The sequence below is a fragment of the Ambystoma mexicanum genome, chromosome 6q, assembly GCF_040938575.1.
Source record: "Ambystoma mexicanum isolate Mex_15411 chromosome 6q, UKY_AmexF1_1, whole genome shotgun sequence".
Lineage (NCBI taxonomy): Eukaryota > Metazoa > Chordata > Amphibia > Caudata > Ambystomatidae > Ambystoma > Ambystoma mexicanum.
The window spans coordinates 149,901,193-149,920,809 of record NC_090937.1 but is presented as its reverse complement, the minus strand read 5'-3'; the positions used below and the strand labels follow the sequence as shown (position 1 = coordinate 149,920,809).

Sequence of the window (19,617 nt, the reverse complement as noted above, 5' to 3'; positions counted from 1 at the left end):
CGCCCCCATCGCTAACTCAGCTGAGTTTACCATCGGCAAGTCAATCCCTCAACGCATCGCCTTCATTCTGCACCTGAAATAAAGGACAGATATCAGGTTAGGAAGGCAACAGAAAAGGAGGCTCAACACTTGAACTTTTGTAATCTTCATACTTACGGCATTCCGCTCGGAAAAGTCAAGTGGATTTTGCCAGCGCCATTCTGAAAACCAGTGAAGTAACTGGACAAACACGCGCCCCTGCACCAGAAGCAGGATGGAGAGTTCATCCTTTCAAACCATAAGGTGAGCTTCAACCGGGGATTTCGGAGGAAGTTAGAGAAGAACGAAGGGGGGAAGGTGGGAGCAAGCACACTATTGTGCAGACTGTTAATCCCCTTTCTCATCTGCAGAAGGATATTCCTACGGGCCAGACAAGCAAGATTTAAGGGTCCTGTTCAGTCGGTGTTCCGAGTTCTGCGCATCACGCTCGAAGAGGCCACAGCAACCCAGACTAGACCAGCGCCTCCGTGGGAGTCAGGTGAGCGTTACAATGCCCTCAGCGATGTTCTCCATTGCTGCCCCCTGCCGTTCAGATTTGGCAGTCATGTCTTGCTCCCACTCAGTATACTGTGGTTGCGCGCGGCGACCACGTTGCTGGGCGGGACCCAAGGACCGTGTGTCCTCATTGTGTTGGCACCGCCCGCGGCTGCACGACTACATGCCCCCGTCGACGTGATGTCCCAGGCACATCAGTGACTGGTGTGGAGGGTGACCCTGTGTCCCGATCCACCACGGGCGGAGGTTCCAAGACTGTCTGACCCCTCAGTGCAGGTGTCGCGGACAGAGGAGTGTCCATATCAGAATCACTCACCCCTGACATATGGACCTGATGCACATCCAACTCGACATGGTCGTCAGAGTGTTCTTCAGGGTTGGACTCATAGGCAGCCAGAGACAAGATGGACTGTAGCACTTGGGGGTTTTCGTGGCCTACCACCCCACTACCCCCACTTGTGCTGGGTTGATGTAGTGATAACAACCCTTTGTCTGGCATGACAATACCATCCTCCGGCTCCATTGCGTCATCATCTGAAAAATAGAGAGAAAAAAGGTCACAACACATGTTCGAAGCACACAACACACACACACAACGACAACAAACACATCAGGCAGACATGTGACACACAAAATAGAACCTGGCATGCATGCTTGGTCAACTTGGAATTGCTTCTGTGATCAGACCTGTTGAAAGGTGGCAGTCTGCATTGAAGTGGGTCTATGCAGTGCAGTAAATATGTATGTTACTCACTAACTACATGTACAAGGACTCCATGGTGTGTGTCAGAAAATGTGTAGGCAGTGCAAGGTCAACTTTAGGCATCACGTGCAATGTGCATTCAATGGGTAGCATATCTACAAGCAAAGCACCCCTCCACCCAAGTGCAAAAGCAGGGATGTCTAGCATGGTATCAAAAGGCTGACCACAGACCTGTGTATTGACAGACAGTGTTGACTAGCATCAACAGCTTCATGTGAGTCAAGTGAAAACACTGCAAATGATGATGGGACAGTAAGCAGGACACATGATGAAACCTCTGGAGTCCACCCACGTGTGAAGAAGACACTACACCAGTTGGACAGAGTCATTGGCCATTAAACAGGCTGAGGCCTGTGACCCTCACAGATTGTCAGGCCCTAAACATGTGTGCAACGGAGTACTGAGCTACAGTTGACACGGGAAGGAGATGAAATGCCATGCAATTTGGGTCATCATGGACTTGTGTAACAGTGATCATCCAGTCATGGACACATATGGGCATGCGTGGAATGCACATGGAGCATGAATGGGCACTCATGACCCTGCGGGGCATCTGACCTCTGCACAGTCCAAGTGAGACACCCTACATCAAGTACTAAGGAAGTACCACAATGGATATGTCTGGCAGATTGGCCGCTGGATGTTAGAATGTTCACAGGAGGCATGACCAGGGAAGTAACCAATGGCAATATTGTAGCAGACCAGTGCTAAGATGGAATTGGGGTGCTGAGCAGGGGGTTAAGGGGCAAGGGAGCATGCCTACATTGGCTACCCCCTTGCAGGCAGAGGACACATGCACGTCAGTCATGCTATGCACAGTTCCTGGGCTGAGAGGAAGCTCACCCCACGCTACATGCAGAAGTGCCAGTGAGCTGGCACATGGACCGGAGGGGCATACTGGTTACCAGCATGTGACTATGGTGCAAAAGTGGTGATGTGGACAGTTCCTGTCTGCTCCACATGTCCACCATCCAGCAGAGTAGACATGTATCAGGGAAGCATTGCATTACTCACGCATCATAACCATGTACACGTGACATGTAGTGGCAGTCATGCACAACACATCACACAAGTAAAACACACATGTCCTCGACAAACACGCATCAACACTCACCAGACTGGGCATCAAAGTCCGGCATCTCTCCCACTCCTTCGACCAATTCAGATGGTATGAACTCCTAAACGAGTGACTCATGCGGAGTGAGGTCTTCCTCCTCCGGTGCAGGCCCACCGCCAGTCACCAGAGTCAAGTTGTAATTTGAGGCACGCTTAGTCTTAGCGCTACGTTTAAGGTCATTCCAATGCTTTTTGCACTCTTGCGCCGTGCGCACCTCATGGCCGAATGCACTCACATGTTCCGCAACTTGCTTCCAGTGGGTATCATGGTGGGCAGCCGTAGTCTGACAATTAGCACCCACTAGCATGTCACGGCTGTGTTTCTGCACGTAGCCCACGAGGAAGTCCAGTTCCTGGTTGCAGAAAGGCTTCTCCTCGACGTGCAGGAGGTCGTGGCTGTGTGTGGGGTCCCAGCCTGTGCTGCAGGTGCAACCTTCCTCCTCTTGGATTGTGGCGCAGACCCTGGCTGGCTGATGCCACCCTGATCAGTATGGCCAGTGGGATGGTGGATTGAGCCAAGGATGTGGCAGGTGGAGGGACGACCAACGGGCTGACTAGTCTCAGTGGCAGCTGGGTGCCCTCTAATGGACCCTGCGCATCAACATCTGCTGTGGCAGGGTCATTGACCGCAACTGTCCTGGGGGGTTGTTGGCTGCATCTGACCCTGGACTTGCCAACACCTGGCTGTTCGGGCAGCAGATGACATTACTGCCCCAGGGACAGGTGTCTTGGTCAGGGCAGCCCTGCGTGCCCCTACGGTTTCCCTCCGGTCCTGTTGGAAATCTTCCAAGGGCTCTTCAATCGCCAACGCAGCCTGCGCTGGCAGACCCTGAGCCTGGGTGGTGGTGTCCACAGCTGCACCTGCCGCTACCACTACCTTTGGGCCCGTGGCAGTCGATGAAACAGACTGCCGGGTCACACGGGCGCCACTGCCAGATGCAGAAGCTACATCTCCCGGAACCACAGGGGGTGGTGGCATCACTGCACCGACACATGGCACAACATCGTGCTCAAGTGGTGCACCCCTACCTTTTCCCCCTCTGTGGCCACCCTGGACACCCTGGATTCCCCCGACTCCCTGGTTACCCCGGCCACGTCCCTGTCCATGCCCTCCATGAGGAGTACGCCCATCTGAGGTGCCCCTCACCTTTGGTGGCCTCCCAGCCATGGCACAGATGGAGTAGTGCCGGCACAGATGGAGTAGTGCCAATGGGAGGTGTACACCACAATTGACCTGGGCAATTGAGGTGAAGGGAGTGGGATGCAAGATGTTAACAGCCCCCCTGCACCTGCAAGGCTGTATGTGACACCGGTGATGTAGTGACGGGTCACGCTATGCTCAGAGACCCCAAAACTGCAGTAAAACCGTGCATGCAACCCTGCAGCCTAGGTGCGTGGAATCAACGTCCCGCAGTACGCGGTGGCACCCAGTAACACAAAAAATGCGTAAATACGCCTGGGACAAGCAGGCTACTATGACCTCGAAAACAGGTGCTATACACAGGGGCACCTGCAGTGGGAAAAATAGCGTGCATGGCTCACCGTCTGACTAGCGTGATAATGAAAAACACACGCAGCCAATACCCCTGCCAAAAGAAGAGATACGTCCTCGATCGCTGTGAAGAGGTGATGGCGCGCAAAACAACACAAAGCAGCTACACACGTCGGTCTCCACGAAAGGCACGTACAGTGAACTGCTGGCCCCGCTCACCTTTAACCCGTGCTGAGGGAAACGCCTGCGCGCATCACATCACTTATGAGCGTAGTCCCTTTCCTCGGATTACATGCATTCACACGCGGACATGCAGTTTTTTCACGCGCGCTGAACCACTATGCCCACGTCACGAGGAAAATGCCCGTGTGCGTAACGTCAGAGAAGCACTTACGCGCTAAGGGCCTTTGGTCCAATGAAAACGCATACGTGTGTTGACGCGCTTACGCGCTAAGGGCCTTTGCTCCAATTACATGCTGACATGCAATTTTTTCACGTGCCAAATCACTCCATATCAAGCTGGCCACACGAAAACACACAGAAGACCACGCTCCTGCCCAGAAGGCCGAATAACTGCCCCCCAGAGCCCCGAGCACGCTCCCACCTGCAATCTGTTGCTGCCTGACTGCCTGCTGCCCACGTGCCCTGCTATTTGGTGCCTGCACATCAGCCAGGGTTCCAGTTGCTGTGTCCACCCCTGCTGGAACAGAAGACTCCCAACTGGGATACCATCGCTACACAGCCCAGCCCTAGGACCCAGTTGCCCACCCACGCCTGCCTTGGGGGTCGCCATGTCGGGGCAAACACCATCTGAAACCACTGGCGACCCCCAGCCAGAGAGGCAGAGGGCGACCAGCTTCAGTGTGAAGGAAGTTGGTGTCCTGGTGGAGCATGTCCTGGGGCATTATGATGCCCTCTTCGGAACATCATGCGCCAACAAGGAAGGACGGGAGAGGATCTGGGATGACGTAGTGGTTGCCATCAACGCAGAGGGGGTGGCAACCCGCGACATCAAGCACATCAAGAAGCGCTGGGAGGACTTCAGGTCCAGGACCCTCCACAAGGCCCGGTGCCTTGCGGAGGGGGTCCGGGTCAGCATGAGTGACATCCAGATGAGGGTCCTGGAACATGTATGCCCAGCGCTCCACGCCCAGATTCTTCGGAGGAAGACCCGTCTGGAGTTGAGTGGTAAGAGGCCAACATTGGTGTGTGATACAGGGCATGTTGCAGTGTGCTGGTAGTCTGATACTTGCCAGTATGTATGACATGGGCCATGTATGGATGTGTGTGTGCAGGGACATCATGGTCATGCATGTGAGAGCAGTAATGTGCAAACCACATGCTTGGTGCATGAGTTCCAATGCTACATGGGGAGCTGTATGGCAAATGCACAAATGAATGCATGACAGTGTCTGTTCTTGCACATGGTGGGGGTGTGAGGGATGGGTGATGCTGTCCTGTACATTTATGGTGCACATGTGTGTGTGTCTGAGAAGTGTGTCTGTGACTTCGATGGATTCATGACACATGTCTGTGATGATGTGTAGATTCACTCATGCAGTGCGGTCACCGTTGTATGCACTGTGTCTATCCACTGTGTCTGTGGTGTACAAGGCATGATGCATGACCCTCCGGTGATGTGTGTGCATGGGATCAGTGTGAGCCATGATGCATGTGAGTTTGAATGCAACATTTTGATTAATAGAGGCCCTTGTACATGGATGCTGATGTTGGATGCAGGCGCCATGCCTGTTTATGCATGTGTGTTGCGTGCATTCACCCATGTGTTGTGGAGGGACAGGATGGAAGTGACGTTAGTCACTGCCACTCATGTGTTATTGCTTCCTGTCTAGGGGAATATTGTACTGTACCCTGATGCTTGTGTTCTATGTCTCCCTCTATGCAGCGTCAAGTGAAGAAGAGGGCGGAGACAATGCTGTGGAGCCAAGCGGCAGGAATGCCTCCAATGGGCGGCGACGCAAGGCCCAGCCACCCTCCCAGGACTTGCCATCATCCGGGAGCGAGGGGGCTGGTGTCGTGTCTGCTACTACGGCTGTGGCGGAAGGGCCGGGTGAGCCCCCACAGGGGCTTGCAATGGCGGAAGACGGTACGGAGACATCCAGGTTGGTGGTCTCCACAGAGGAGGAGGAGCCCGCTACTGAGCCGCACATGGGGCCTGGTGGGGGTAGTACCACTGGTGCAAGTGGTGCAGTCCATGCCAGGGTCAGGAGGCAGCACAGGTCACCACGGAGGGGCCTGTCCATGTCCCTGTCCTTGACCCTGTGACTGCACCACCATGCACCAGCAGGGATGCCCCATCCCAGGCCCGTCTGCAGGTAGGGGAGAGTGCCATGTCATCTGCCTCTCCACTACCTGCGGACGAGAGGTCCCATTAACGTATGGGCTCCGTCCTGATTGGTGTCGCGTTGTGCACCCATGACATTCGTGATGACGTGCGTTCTTCCTGGGCAGAGAACGCACACCATCAGAGCAGCGTCGCGACGTGGCACTGTTGGGAGGGGCCCTGGTTGGTGGGTTCCTGCATGTGACGCGCATCCTGGTGGACCTCTCCTCCTCTGTGGAGACTATGCGCCAGTCGTTCTCCCTGCCGTCTTCCGGACCAGATTCCACCAGGGCCCCCTTTGGACCTGGCCTGACCAACACAGCCAGCTTGGTGGAGATCTCATCCCTGCCACAGTCGGGAGTCGGCGGTCCAGCAGGGGTGGACACCACAACTAGAGACCAGCTGATGGAGGATGTGTAGACATCATCGGACAGGGCACATGGACAGCAGCAGCTGCAGCAGCAGGAGCAGGCTCTAGGTGGGAGCAATGATGGCTCGGAGCCATCAACATCAGGGGGGCAGGCATCTGCCAGAAGGCAGGAGGACCCTGTAATGGATGTATCTTCCGTGTGGCTGCGGTTGGGCCAGCGTATAGGTGCGGAGCGGCGGCGGGCGGAAGAGGCGCGGCTCACCATGGTCAGGGCGGAGATCTCCATGCGTCGAGCGCTGAGGCGGGCAGAGTGCCTCGAGGCTACTCGCAGGGAGTTGGAACAGGCCATGAGTGCCTCCCTGCGAGACCTTGGGGCCAGGACAGAGGCCCGCCTCCAGCAAATAGACATGGAGTTCGATGATGCCCTGGCCGAAAACATCAATGAGTGAGCCGCAGGACTTGCCCATCGCCATTGTAAATAGTTTATAGTGTTAGGTTTCCTTTTTTTTTATTTTGGGGCTTTTGTTCTATGCCCCACACTTTTGTAAATAGTTTTTTTGTTAGGTAGGTTATTAGATAGGTTTAATTTGTTTCATTGGGCTCATGGACCCTTGAAAATCGTATTGTACATAGTTGGACGTTGGATTTATTCTGACATTTTAATTTCATTTCACCATGGATCAATGGATTTACCTTTTTGCGTTTCATTTGGATTTGGTTTGGTGGACAGAGAGTTTTGGCCATTTTTCTTTTGGATTACTTGGGTTTTTTTGAGGAATTTTATTTTTTTAATTTGGACATGCATTTCATTTCACGTATGCCATTATTTTATGCTTTAAGTACTTTCAATTGGTTTTCATGTTAATACATTTTGATCTTTTACTTCAATGTGTGGGATTCACTCATTGGGTTCATGCATGTTGACATGTGGGTTTACTCAATCAATGGCAACCTGTGTGTGTGTGTGTGTGTGAGACGGACATGTGTTGATGTACATAGTTGACTTTTGGTTTGTGTCATGAGATGGCATGTCACTGCTGGGTGGGTGAGTGGGTGGGGGGACATGAGTGGGACATGAGTGGGGGCCTGTTGGCAGGTGCCCCTGACTGCTGGGGGGTGGGGGTGCTGGGGGACATGTGTGGGACATGATTGGGGGCCTGCTGGCAGGTGCCCCTCACTGCTGGGCAGTGGGCGTGTGGGGGGACATGAGTGGGGGCCTGCTGGCAGGTGCCCCTCACTGCTGGGGGGTGGGCGTGCAGGGGGACATGATTGGGGCCTGCTGGCAGGTGCCCCTCACTGCTGGGGGGTGGGGGTGCTGGGGGACATGAGTGGGGGCCTTCTGGCAGGTGCCCCTCACTGCTGGGGGGTGGGGGTGCAGGGGGACATGAGTGGGGGCATGCTGGCAGGTGCCCCTCACTGCCGGGGGGTGGGGGTGCCTGGGGACATGAGTGGGGCCTGCTGGCAGGTGCCCCTCACTGCTGAGGGGTGGGGGTGCAGGGGGACATGAGTGGGGGCCTGCTGGCAGGTGCCCCTCACTGATGGGGGGTGGGGGTGCAGGGGGACATGAGTGGGGGCCTTCTGGCAGATGCCCCTCACTACTGGGGGGTGGGGGTGCAGGGGGACATGAGTTGGTGATCATATTGCAAAGTGACATGTGGCTTGGCTGGGGGGCATGCCCATGGTGGATGGGCTGCCTGCGGGACATGACCAGGGGTGCAGGGTAGTCCCCTGTGGTGTGGGATGCCTGCAGGGGCCATGGAGGGGGTAGAGGGGACACCTGGGAGGACCCACACTGCCAATTCACGTGTAGGACTCCCCGCGCAAAACACTGGATACACGTACCCCGCTCTGACAGCAAAATCGCGTGTGAAACTTCCCGCGAACCCCAGTAATACACGTACCCCGCTCGCACAGGGCCAATCGCATGTGAAACTTTCCGCAAACCCCAGTAATACACGTACCCCACTCGCACAGGGTCAATCGCGTGTGAACCTTCCCCCGAACCCCAGTAATACACGTACCCCACTCGCACAGGGCCAATCGCGTGAAACTTCCCGCGAACCCCAGTAATACACGTACCCCACTCGCACAGGCCCTTTCGCTTGTGAAACTTCCCGCGAATCCCAGTAATACACGTACCCCACTCGCACAGGGCCAATCGCGTGTGAAACTTTCTGCGAACCCCAGTAATACACATACCCCACTTGCACAGGGCCAATCGCGTGTGAAACTTCCCACAAACACCAGTAATACACGTACCCCACTCGCACAGGCCCTTTCACATGTGAAACTTCCCACGAACCCCAGTAATACACGTACCCCACTCGCACAGGGCCAATCGCGTGTGAAACTTCCCACGAACCCCAGTAATACACGTACCCCACTCGCACAGGGCCAATCGCGTGTGAAACTTCCCGCGAACCCCAGTAATACACGTACCCCACTCGCACAGGGCCTATCGCGTGTGAAACTTCCCGCAAACCCCAGTAATACACATACCCCACTCGCACAGGGCCTATCGCGTGTGAAACTTCCCACGAACCCCAGTAATACACATACCCCACTCGCACAGGGCCAATCGCGTGTGAAACTTCCAGCGAACCCCAGTAATACACGTACCCCACTTGCACAGGGCCAATCGCGTGTGAAACTTCCCGCGAACCCCAATAATACACGTACCCCACTCGCACAGGGCCAATCGCATGTGAAACTTCCCGCGCACCCCAGTAATACACGTACCCCACTCGCACAGGTCCAATCGCGTGAAACTTCCCACGAACCCCAGTAATACACGTACCCCACTCGCACAGGGCCAATCGCGTGTGAAACTTCCCACGAACCCCAGTAATACACGTACCCCACTTGCACAGGGCCAATCGCGTGTGAAACTTCCCGCGAACCCCAGTAATACACATACCCCACTCGCACAGGGCCTATCGCGTGTGAAACTTCCCACGAACCCCAGTAATACACATACCCCACTCGCACAGGGCCAATCGCGTGTGAAACTTCCAGCGAACCCCAGTAATACACGTACCCCACTTGCACAGGGCCAATCGCGTGTGAAACTTCCCACGAACCCCAATAATACACGTACCCCACTCGCACAGGGCCAATCGCATGTGAAACTTCCCGCGCACCCAAGTAATACACGTACCCCACTCGCACAGGGTCAATCGCGTGTGAAACTTCCCCCGAACCCCAGTAATACACGTACCCCACTCGCACAGGCCCTTTCGCTTGTGAAACTTCCCACGAACCCCAGTAATACATGTACCCCACTCGCACAGGGCCAATCGCGTGTGAAACTTCCAGCGAACCCCAGTAATACACGTACCCCACTTGCACAGGGCCAATCGCGTGTGAAACTTCCCACGAACCCCAATAATACACGTACCCCACTCGCACAGGGCCAATCGCATGTGAAACTTCCCGCGCACCCAAGTAATACACGTACCCCACTCGCACAGGGCCAATCGCGTGAAACTTCCCGCGAACCCCAGTAATACACGTACCCCACTCGCACAGGCCCTTTCGCTTGTGAAACTTCCCACGAACCCCAGTAATACATGTACCCCACTCGCACAGGGCCAATCGCGTGTGAAACTTTCTGCGAACCCCAGTAATACACATACCCCACTTGCACAGGGCCAATCGCGTGTGAAACTTCCCACAAACCCCAGTAATACACGTACCCCACTCGCACAGGCCCTTTCACATGTGAAACTTCCCACGAACCCCAGTAATACACGTACCCCACTCGCACAGGGCCAATCGCGTGTGAAACTTCCCACGAACCCCAGTAATACACGTACCCCACTCGCACAGGGCCAATCGCGTGTGAAACTTCCCGCGAACCCCAGTAATACACGTACCCCACTCGCACAGGGCCTATCGCGCGTGAAACTTCCCGCAAACCCCAGTAATACACATACCCCACTCGCACAGGGCCTATCGCGTGTGAAACTTCCCACGAACCCCAGTAATACACATACCCCACTCGCACAGGGCCAATCGCGTGTGAAACTTCCAGCGAACCCCAGTAATACACATACCCCACTTGCACAGGGCCAATCGCGTGTGAAACTTCCCGCGAACCCCAATAATACACGTACCCCACTCGCACAGGGCCAATCGCATGTGAAACTTCCCACGCACCCCAGTAATACACGTTCCCTGCTTGCCGTGTGCTGTGTGGCAGCCATGTATACTGGTACAGGGTTAGCGCAGCCCTTTACGCTGGATTGGGGATTTTGATAGCTTTTCCCTGCACAAGGGGCGTTCTTGGGGGCGTAACTGGCGCTGCTGCAGGGTTGCTGCGCCACTGTGCGCCACGGCTGGTTTTGGTAGCTTAAATCCATGAATATGTTGTGCGCGGAAATGGATTTTAGCGCACGCAGCTGGCGCAGAGATTCGCGCGCGCACACTGTGCGCCAGCCGCGTGCCCCACTTTTGCACTAAATTCTATGAATTACCCCCTTAATGACAACAGGGAATGTGAGCTAGAAACAAGTAGGACAAATAGATCTTGGAAGACGAACAAGTCTCAGTAAACATCCAGATCTACAGAACCTTATCAGGAAAGTGTGATTTAGATTGGATACCCTGTGGGTAGGGCCAAAGCGGAATAAAAAATTCAAATACAATAAGTAGGATGGCTAACTAGTAGGTAATGAGGAATCTGTCAACTCTGCTAGGGTTATAGATAAGTAGTATATAGCCAAGAAAAATGTCACCTAGAAAATGCAGGTCCTTAGTGTACTTAGACATGGGTTTGGATCTCAAGATGATAATCATGATCAGCTATTAGAATTGCAAAGTGAAACTTGAACCAAAGGAGATATGGCAGTAATATATAGAACATTTATATGGTGTTATGGGTAGGGTGGTGGAAAGAGAGAGGCATACAGTTAAACAGCATATACATTTGATAAAACTTTGAAGAATTTTCAGTATTAGTGATATTTGTATGCTACACTATAAACTCAGGCAAATTACACGGCCCGCAGTAGCAGCCATGTAGTTATGGTTAAGTTGCTAAATCCATAGGAAGACCTCTTTTTGGGCAGAGTATAACTTCACTCCCCCTGAACGAATCCTCCCCAAACTTTGCAAAAAATGTATATGGCACCTTCTGCATTATTTTGCAAAATTTTGGTGAGGTTTTGTCAAGGGGGGGGGCACAATTATAGGTTGGTTCCAAAACTTTTTCCATAGGCTGAATGCAGGAAACATTTGCTCACGCCTACAGCCCAAACCGCTTCACTAAATATGCGGAAGGAGTGGCAGCTTGGTCCCGAAAGGGTGCTTTTGTAAATTTGGCGGAAATCCATCCAGTAGTGTTTTTTAAATGACCAAAAAGTAGGTCCAAAATTTTTTGTCATATCTGGGTTCGGTCCGTGGACCCATTTTCCTGTTCGGTCTGCCGACAGGGCTCCGATTGGTTTACAAGGCAACGTGGTGTCCGCGGACATCGGAAGGGCCCACTGATTAGATGGTGAAAAGTGTGTTTTTGGAAACGCCCGCCATTTTGGATTTGCGGACAGCGGCCGGTGTCGGCAGCATTGCGGTAAAAACATATTAAAAAACACAACATTGCACTTGTCAAACTTATCAAATAATCTCTGGGGAGGTGAGGGCTAATGAGGTTTGGATAGAATATTTCTGCAAGAAGCAAAAAAACTGGTGTTTGTCACTGTAAAATCCGGATGTTTGCAAACAGTCCTGTGAAGTTCGCGGACACTTCTGCATTACAGGGTTGGTGAAAAGCAGTTCTTGGATGGCTTATAACTTTGGCACCACTTAAGGACATGAGGAATGAGTTTGCAAAGTTTGATGGGATTCTGTCAAGAAGGGGGCAAAATTAGAGGGGGGTCCCAAAATAATGTAAAGGCTTATAAATGAGGTGCCATTTGACAAATCTACACTTAAGTTGGCAAACAGATTATAGAACTAGATATAAATGATTTTGCAAAGTCTAGTGGGATTCTGTTAACAGGGTGCAAAATTAGAGGGGGATATGCAAATATTGTAAAGGCTTATAAATGTGGTGCAATTTGACAAATCTACACAATATTTTGCAAAAAGATTTTAGATCTAGATATAAATGTTTTCGTAAAGTCTGAATGGATTTTGTCAAGTGGGGGCTAAGTTATATGACTATTGTATGTGCATACATTTGACACTTTTGAAAAATAAAACGGGTGGATTTTCAGGAAACTTGTGTAAGGAGCATTGGCAAGGAGCTTAAAGCATGGTTTTGCAAATGTGCCAGTGTTTTATTTTTTGACAAGTGTCATAATGTAGGTACAGAAATAGTGATATACCTTTAGTGACTGAGGTGTAGCCTGTGGCCATGGGCAGTGGCCACATTGTCTGGGTCATGGAATAAGCTCATGATCCAGACAATATGGCTACTGGCCATGACCACGAGGGACAACACATAGGGTTAAAGTGGCCATGTCCACCTGGGACCGGCATTATGGTAAAGTTATTCAAAAGTGGGATAGCTTTGAAAGGGAAGAAAAATGTGCTTGTGGTAATATGGTCATAGCGTTCTCTCTTCGCCTTGTGCAGGCTGCCATGGAAAGCGAAGAGGGGCCCTTTATGGAACCGTGCCTTCCCTTTCCATGGCGGCCATCTTGGTAAAGGCCTCCTGGAGTAGGAAGAAAAATCAATTTTGTTTAGCACCCTGGGTTCCGGCTTTGGGGACCAGGAGTGCTAATGGCGTTCATCCCCCATTGCAGGAGCTGGAATGGGGGGATAATGGTCCGGAGACCTTGTTATCCACCCTCGCTTCGCTTGGGCTGATAACTTGGGCTGCCAGGTTGGTATCCACTTTTCCAGTCCCTGGAACGCGGGATGTATGCCACAATATTCCTATTAGCATAACACAACATGCTTATGGAAATGTAGATGGAGCCTAAGTTTTTTTTTTTGTTCTTTTTTTTTTACTGTGAAAGGTTGTTCCTAAAGGAAATTTTTTTTGTTGTTTTTTGATGTATTTATTTTTTTGGCAGGAGAGCTTAGAACGAAAGGTGGGGAGGGAAAAGAGGGAGGAGACTCCAAGCACTAACATGGAGGGGCAGGTGGACAGGGGAAGATGTTGCACATGTGTTACTTCTAAGCTTCTAAGGTAGGGGGCAGTGTTTCTCATGCTCCTTGATTACCGCTTCAAAAGCACTTTGGAATTGCTTCCCTCTGCAGAATGATGTGTTAAAGTATATAAAGAGGACTGTTGTCTAAATAAAATATGTTTTAACGCATCTTTTATTGCTTGCAAGGTAGCTGTTGAGATTTTGGGTCCCACAGAAGTAGGCTGCGTGGTTACAGTATTGGTTGAGGAAGATGAGGTGGAGGAAGCTAGCCTCCTACTTGCTAAGAAAGGAACAACTTTTCTGAGAGCATTGCAGTCATTGGATTTGTCGTGGCAGCACATGGGGGTGGTCCCGTAGGAGTACTGTCTGGGGAGTCTGCAACTGAGAACAAAGTTGCACTCAGTGCATTTTACTTTGGCAGTTTTAGCAACAGTGGTAAAGAACTGCCACACCCATGATTCTCTCTGGGTGCTAGATGTAGGCACTTAACCATAACGTCCCTTTAACAAAGTGTTTTCATTGAATTTCATAGGTTTATATTAGTGCAACTTAACCATAATGTCACTTTAACAAAGTTTTTTTCAAAGAACTTCATAGGTTTTTATTAGTGCAATTAACCATAACGCCCCTTTAACAAAAGTGTTTTCATTGATATATATATTTAAAATACATAATAACTTTTGGCTGGTGTTTGTGAGAGGGCAGCCACCGTATGTAATAGCTGCTTGTCGGATAACCAGTGAATTTTTGGAGATGCAGCCACATTAACAGACATAATTTCGACAAACCGACTTGCATCAAATAATACAGAACGTTTGGGTCTAGAAATCGCAATATCAGACAATGTAGTCATTTTATAAGTAAATAAACAGTAATAGCTCTGATCGTCGTGGAAGACAATGGACTGAAAAGAAAGACTCATTGTTTCTTGAACAGTGACAATAATCTAAACAATGTGGTGATAATGGAGAAAAATATATTAGTACGACCTAGTCTAATAGAACAGTGCCAGGAGGTTTGGCCAGGTCTATACAATTACTTGACCTAAAGTAAGAGGATGCATGGAAGGCTGCATATACTGAGGTGCAATGTGGAGATTTCATTTTTTTTTCTTTTTCTTCTATATTGATCACATGTACATGGATGTATGGTATAATAACAAAGAAATCAATATACAAACAATTAGGCAGAAGATGAGCATCCAGCTGTTCAGGCTGATGAGTGTGCTCCACTATCAGCAGCAGACAACATCTTCAACTCAGAAATAAGGGTGGATGCAGGAAGGAGGAGTTGAATTTCACTAAGAGGTTCAAAGAGGTTAATATTAAGCAAAGCAATCTCAGACATGTGTCATTGTTATGTTAAACAAAGAACGAAGCTTTGGTTAAAGGGTGGAGTGGAATGTATACTCCACCAACAAGCCTTGTGCAGAAAAAACAATTAAAGTGCCAATGAACGCAATTCACAAGTGGAGTGTATGTCTTTGTCTGTAAATTACGTGCTAAACACTTTTGTGAAGCAGTAAAAATTAGTCCTTTAAAAGGGGTACTATACCACACAGAATAATTTACCTCATTGCATGTTATCTATGTTTTAAATGCAATTACTATTTTCCTAAAATGGCGGCATGGATGTTATTTCACCCAAATGCCAGGGGTAGCGGCATGACATCACATGACCCTTGACCTCTGATGACATCAAAGGAAGTGATGTAATTTGACCCACCCTGAAGTGACATCACAGGAAGCCATGGAATATGACCTTCCACCCCTTGACAAAACAGGAAGTGGCATCACATACCATTGTTTCTAAGTACACTATGGAAAATACAGTAACGAAATCAATGTAATGTGATATACATTTCATACAAGAATGGATCACTGTATGCATTGTCAATATCAGTGTGTATAGGCCCATATTACCAAATTATTGTGAATACAAGCAGAAGTCCAAAGCCACATGATAATGATGTGTTTTTATGTAGCACTTACACTTAAGTGCTTTATATAGAACAAATATACATACAATATCACATAACCTGTTTTGGTACTAATTTATCAACCTCAGAAGGCTGAAAGCCTTGCCGAAATTCAAACCTGCAGATCACACACACATTGCAGCAGCGAGCGCTCAACCCACTGAGCTATCTTACCGGCTATGGCTATCTTACCGGCTACAGTAAAATGAGCAAGTACATGTCTGAATGTTCTAGAAGTCAGAAAGCAAAGTACACTCTGTAGTGGATACCATTAAGCTAGTAACTGAGATTTAACAGCAGGCCAGTTCATCTGCAGCACTGATGCAAAGTTGGCCAAATGTCAAGCCTGCATGGATCTTTCTTAGCAGGCTTCAGGGGTTAGCAAAATACATACCATTGAGAGGGTTCATAATTTAGAGCAGCGTAGGGAAAGCAGTGTACTCACACGGCATCCCGTACTCTGGGCATTCGTTACCCCATACATGCAAACAAACATCCTGAACAGCATGCCTTGGAGATAGGAAAGAAAGACACATTACAACAATGCATTCATTGTGGCACAATTAAATGAAGGGCCACTTTCTGTGTTATAGTCGACAATTTCTACACTGTACACAAGCTTTTAGGCACAATGATTTTGTCAAGTGACCAAGGATACCGAGATGTAACGTCTTGTGATGGTCGTAACAGAGACAATAGCAGAAAATACATGCTATAACTAAGCAAAATACATAGTCCCAAATGGATGCTTATTCAATGCTTTTTTTAAGTTTGTATATGCATTGTGAATTTGAGATGTTTAAGAACAGAATAAATCAATGACTCAACCCCTGAAGTGTGCCTGAAATAAACCTTTAATGAGTCTAGCAATTATTGTATAGAATTCTAGAAAGACAAATTATTTGTTATTCCTAATTTTTCTTGTTTAGGGTCCCTGCAAAAGGTGTTACTCTTGTGGAACCCCCGGTGTTTTTAAGAGGCCTGAACAAGAAAGCCAGCCTCTCATGAAACAAAGAGCGACATGGCACTGACCACCAGCCAGGCGCTACATTTAAAAAGAAAATATGTATATCTTTTTTAGGGGTTGTAAGGGTGATGTCTAACGACTCTCAAATGATCTCCCGAAATAGCGGTAAACCATTTTAGTAAGAACGTCTTTGTCCAATTCAACATTCTTGTCACGCGCCTCAAAGGCAGATGTTAAGAGTTGCTCCAGCCCCTCACACATATCAGAGTGCATGACTGTGTTTCCCTAGCCCCCTTTGTTTCCCACCTCAACCTAACCCCTCTTCAACGTCGATGCAAGACTTGTCTTTGTCACTCTGCGAATCCCCCTGCGTTCCTCAAGCTACTGTCTCCGACCCCTTATGTGTGACCGATTTTGAACCACACTCAGCCGTGGGCTGCACATGAACAACTACCGATTTTGACTACTCATTCAGCCATCTGCTGCACATCAACTTTACTTTATTGCAACTGCCGATTTTGACCACTCATTCAGCCATCTGCTGCACATCAACTTTACTTTATTGCAACTGCCGATTTTGACCACTCATTCAGCCTTCTGCTGCACATCAACTTTACTTTATTGCAACTCATTCAGCTATCTGCTGCACATCAACTTTACTTTATTGCAACTCATTCAGCTATCTGCTGCACATCAACTTTACTTTATTGCAACTACCGATTTTGACCACTCATTCAGCCATCTGCTGCACATTAACTTTACTTTATTGCAACTGCAGATTTTGACCACTCATTCAGCCATCTGCTGCACATCAACTTTACTTTATTGCAACTACCGATTTTGACCACTCATTCAGCCATCTGCTGCACATTAACTTTACTTTATTGCAACTGCAGATTTTGACCACTCATTCAGCCATCTGCTGCACATCAACTTTACTTTATTGCAACTACCGATTTTGACCACTCATTCAGCCATCTGCTGCACATCAACTTTACTTTATTGCACTGCCGATTTTGACCACTCATTCAGCCATCTGCTGTACATCAACTTTACTTTATTGCAATTGCCGATTTTGACCACTCATTCAGCCATCTGCTGCACATCAACTTTACTGTATTGCAACTGCCGATTTTGACCACTCATTCAGCCATGTGTTGCACACCAGTGTGCAGCACACCAACTTTACTTTATTGTAACTGCCGATGTTGACCCTCTTTGTACGGAATGTGACTCATCTGCTTGTGTGCTTGCCTGAAGTAGCCCCCCACTCCATGAGGTGAGGCTTTGCCAGGCTCTGCACCTATACTTCATTTATGTTCTAACCACGTGCGCGTTCTTGCTCTCTACTACTGTGACTTGCAATTATCGCGCAGGTGCCCAAGGATTTTGTGCGCTGAAATAAATGCTAAATAAATACATTTTAAAAAAAGGCCCATAGCATTATGTTGCCTATTCAAAGGAATGATAGTCCGATGGATGCCATTAAACATTCAAATGATAATGCATCAAAAATAACAGTTTATTATACTAACAGCAAATTAGTAATTTAACTCCCTGCTTCTCCCACCTCCTGTCACACCCAACAAAACCTTCCTCTTAATCTCTATTTTTTTCATTACATTGCCTTAATGTTCATTGTAAAGAAAATGCCCAGTTGGTGACTTCCTCACTATAAAGCAACATTCATACATCAATCAAAAAGTAACCACTGTTAATATGTCTGTGCAGACCAAAACAAATGAACATCAACAGACTGTGTGCAAAGTGCACAGTGGATATATTCTGCAAAGTCATTGATGTATGTGCCCTTTCTTCTAGTTCTAAGGTATCAGATGCAGACACTTGAAAACCAAGCTGAAAGCACCAATGCTATTAATGGAGGCAGATCACATGATCCTCAACAGTCATCTCTGGATGCAGGTTAGTTATATTAATATTGCATCAAACACTAATTAAGCACAAATGCCACATTCCAGGGGCATTGCTAGATGGTAATGGCCCTTGGCTGAAGGTAAAATCAAGGGCGAGGACTGGGCAATTTTGGAGGGCCAAGGGACATTACCACCTGCTAATTGCCCAAGGAGGGGGGCATTATTGCTAGTAGACCATTTGTACTAAGTAAGGGTAGAGTGTTCTGTTTAAAACTAGGATTAGTTATATATTTGAGCAATAAACCCCTCACAGGGTGGGGGCTTTACCGGTCTGGTAATGCCCCAGGCGTCAGTTACAGGCCCAGCAAAGTGAAGGCCTTAATGATAGCCAATGGTATTGCCCCTCCCCCCCTTGCTATTCGTACCCTGGCACATTGTACTGGGTACTAATAGTATTTTGATCTTGAGTTGAGAAATATTTTTCAGCTCAAGATTAAAACTACAAATCAAGATTGCTGCCAGGGATTGGGGAAAAGGGAACTACATGTAGTCCCTTCTCCCTTTCCATGGTGGCCATTGCCAGATCGGGATGCGCCAGGAACACTAGTGTTCCACAGAGCCTATGAGGGATGCAGAACCACAAGGTTAGTGGGGTGGGGGGTTTGAAATGTGACAAAGAGGGGTTGGGGTAATGGGCAAGGGACGCGGGGTATAGTGCTCGTACCTTCATCATGGCGAGGGAAGATGGTGACCTTGCCACTCTGTGGAAGCTCAGAGCGGGGTCTTTACTGGTGTAGTAAAGACCCTGTGCTCAGCCTCCTCACTGGCTGGGAGGCCAGCACACACCCCTCCCAGGTACTAATACAGCAATAATATCCCTTTTCCCACAAGGGCTTCAACAGCTGGAAATGTCAGGTGAAGCTCGTGGGAGGGGGTAGTATTGCTATTGTCTCCTCTAGGCGAACTTCAGGTGTGCTAATAGCTTTTTTTTTAGCTCATGAAATTGCACCGTAGTCATTTTACGACTTAACCTATAAATTACAAAAGAAACTGGCAGCAGGGGAAAACAGGAGAAGGAAACT

The 19,617-nt window shown here is 49.2% G+C and overlaps 1 protein-coding gene and 1 long non-coding RNA gene across 2 annotated transcripts in view; one reads left to right on the top strand and one right to left on the bottom strand.

Moving 5' to 3' along the window:
- The window catches only part of MMRN1 (multimerin 1), a 423,228-nt gene that overhangs the window by 338,180 nt on the left and 65,431 nt on the right, over positions 1 to 19,617 (top strand). Inside the window, exon 4 of the mRNA XM_069630567.1 lies at positions 18,483 to 18,584. Within this exon, the coding sequence (XP_069486668.1) occupies positions 18,483 to 18,584 (102 nt within the window). The remainder of the gene's footprint in view (positions 1 to 18,482; positions 18,585 to 19,617) is intronic.
- The window catches only part of LOC138515825 (uncharacterized), a 247,397-nt gene that overhangs the window by 194,000 nt on the left and 33,780 nt on the right, over positions 1 to 19,617 (bottom strand). The gene's annotated exons all lie outside the window — the stretch shown is intronic.